General features: G+C 51.0%; 1 protein-coding gene across 1 annotated transcript; it reads right to left on the bottom strand.

The window, feature by feature from the left end:
* Positions 1–438: 438 nt before the first annotated feature.
* On the bottom strand, positions 439–2,304 carry LOC107488572 (uncharacterized). The gene has a single exon (XM_016109332.1). The coding sequence runs from the start codon at positions 2,302–2,304 to the stop codon at positions 439–441; it is 1,866 nt and encodes a 621-aa protein (XP_015964818.1).
* Between the last annotated feature and the right edge of the window lie 355 nt (positions 2,305–2,659).

Here is a 2,659-nt window from a genome sequence, read left to right as displayed (position 1 = left end):
ACTTGTACACTATTTTAGTTTCGGCCGTTTTTGGCTTGTGAACAATTTGTCGTTTAACCGTTTTATCTCGGTTTGTGGCTAACGACCGTTTTTAATCGTTTACTCATGTTGTCGTGACGAATTTCTCCTCATTCGTTTGGTTGTATTTCCGTTTCCTTTAACCGTTTTTGGTTTAATGTCGTTTCTTATGTCGATGGCCCATGGCCCTTTGCGTAGTCGTTTGGCGGGTTCCCGGGGTGATCAGTCCCGGGAACGCGTGTCGTCGTTGGACGCGGTGATTTATCTGGAAAATTAAGTGACAAAATAGGAGAGGAAATTTGCACAAGTATATCTTATTCGGTAATCGTATAAAGGACTCGTAAGTAGCTATGAGAAGTTCAAAAGATAAATTTGCGAATTGACTACTTAGCTAGCCTGGTCGGTTTGTCGGGTCTTCATCTAGGAGTAGAATCTTCTTAGGTTGTCCGCATTCCATGTTCTCGGGACTTCCTTGCCGTCAAGTCTTTCTAGCTTGAATGCTCCTTTTCCCATCGCTTTCCGGATTCTATAGGGGCCTTCCCAGTTAGCCGCTAGCTTGCCTTCTCCGGGGGCCGGCAGGCCGATGTCGTTTCGTCTTAGGACGAGGTCGTTTGGCTCGAATTTCCTCTTGAGCACTTTGGTGTTGTAGCGCAGAGCCACTCTTTGTTTCAGCGCCGTTTCTATCAAATGGGCCATCTCTCTGGCTTCATCTATCAGGTCCTTTTCTACGGTTTCCTCCACTCCCTTTAGGAGCAACCGCGGGCTTGGTTCCCCGATCTCCACGGGTATCACCGCGTCCACACCGTACGTTAGTCGGAAAGGAGTTTCTTTAGTGGATGACTGTTCGGTCGTTCGGTAGGACCAGAGAACCGCTGCTAGTTCATCGGCCCAAGCACCCTTTTTATTGTCCAACCTCCTTTTTAGCCCTGAGAGGATAACCTTGTTGGCGGACTCCACTTGTCCGTTCGTCTGAGGGTGTTCTACCGAAGAGAACCTTTGCCTTACGCCCAGGCCGCTGAGAAATTCCGTGAACTTCTTGTCAGTAAACTGTGTGCCGTTGTCCGAGATGACGACTTCCGGTATCCCGAATCGTGTTATCACCTGCCTCCACATGAATTTTCTGCAATTGGCCGAGAGGACATAGTCCGTCTGGTCGGGGTGTAGGCACTTCAGTAGGGGCTGGCTAAGCCCTTTTCTGAACAGCTGTACTTGGATGACGGCGTATTTGGCCGCTTCTCTCCTTAATTTCGCCGCATCCTTTTCATCACCAGGGACTTGGCCGTGTTCTAGGAAGTTGGTGATGGGGTCTAGCCATGAAGAACTTAGGGTTGTTATGTGTAGTGCAATTGCTGGTTCTCTTGTCATGCCTTGGATAAGAGACCGGTTCCCCTCCCCTGGCTTTGTGCTGGCCAATTTTGATAGAAGGTCTGCCCGTGTGTTCCTTTCTCTGGGTACGTGTTGGACCGTGACCTCTTCGAACTTCTGGCTCAAGCTTTTAACCTTTTCCAAGTACTTCTGTAACAAGGGGTCTTTGGCTTGGTAGCTGCCGTTTACTTGGGAAGTGACGACTTGGGAGTCGCTGCATATTTCCAGCCTCCTTGCTCCGACCTCTGCTGCTAGGATCAAGCCTGCTATGAGGGCTTCGTATTCTGCTTGGTTGTTCGAGATGGGAAACTCGAATCTAACCGACTGTTCGTATACAACCCCGATTGGGCTCTCCAGGATGATCCCGGCACCTCCGTAGGTCTGGTTGGAGGCTCCGTCCACGTGGAGCTTCCACCGTGTACCCATGTCTTCGCCTGGGTCTCCTGTTACTTCAACCAAAAAATCCGCCATGGCCTGCGCCTTGATGGCTTGCCGGGGCTCGTACCGTATGTCATACTGAGAGAGTTCGATGGACCAAGTCATCATTCTTCCCGCCAGGTCGGGTTTCTGGAGAACTTGCCGGATCCCTTGGTCCGTTCTAACGACAACTTGGTGACTTTGGAAGTACTGTTTTAACCTTCTCGAAGAAGTTAGGAGTGCCAAGGCTAGCTTTTCCAACTTGCTATACCTTAGTTCTGCTCCTTGCAGGGCCCTGCTTACGAAGTAGACTGGCTGTTGGGCTTTCCCGTCCTCCCGTACCAGTACTGCGGCCAGGGCTTCGCTTGTTATAGCGAGGTATAGGTATAGTGGTTCCCCGTCCCTTGGCTTCCCGAGAACGGGAGGTGCCGCCAGGATTTCCTTGAAGTGTTGAAAGGCTTCTTCGCATGCGGGCGTCCACTCAAACGCTATCCCTTTCTTCATGAGGTTAAAGAATGGCAGGGCCTTTGTCGCCGAGGCTCCAAGAAACCGGGAGAGTGAGGTCAAACGTCCTGAGAAACCGGGAGAGTGAGGTCAACCGTCCTGCCAACCTCTGGACGTCCTTGATACAGCCCGGGCTCTTCATCTGGAGTATTGCCTGGCATTTCTCTGGGTTAGCTTCTACCCCTCTCTGAGTTATCATAAATCCCAGGAACTTGCCGGCTTCCATGGCGAAGGCGCACTTGAGGGGGTTCAGCCTCATACCGTGTTGACGAAGGGACGCAAATACACTTGCCAGGTCGTTTAAAAGGTCGTCAGGTCGTGTTGTTTTTGCCAGGATGTCGTCCACGTAAACTTC

This window comes from Arachis duranensis, chromosome 5 (genome assembly GCF_000817695.3).
Source record: "Arachis duranensis cultivar V14167 chromosome 5, aradu.V14167.gnm2.J7QH, whole genome shotgun sequence".
Taxonomy (NCBI): Eukaryota; Viridiplantae; Streptophyta; class Magnoliopsida; order Fabales; family Fabaceae; genus Arachis; species Arachis duranensis.
Note: the sequence above shows the minus strand (reverse complement) of the source record. Positions and strands in the feature narration are given on the sequence as shown.

Coding starts and splice junctions, on each gene's coding strand:
- LOC107488572 (XM_016109332.1), bottom strand. CDS start 2,304: ATGAAGAAAGGGATAGCGTTTGAGTGGACGCCCGCATGCGAAGAAGCC.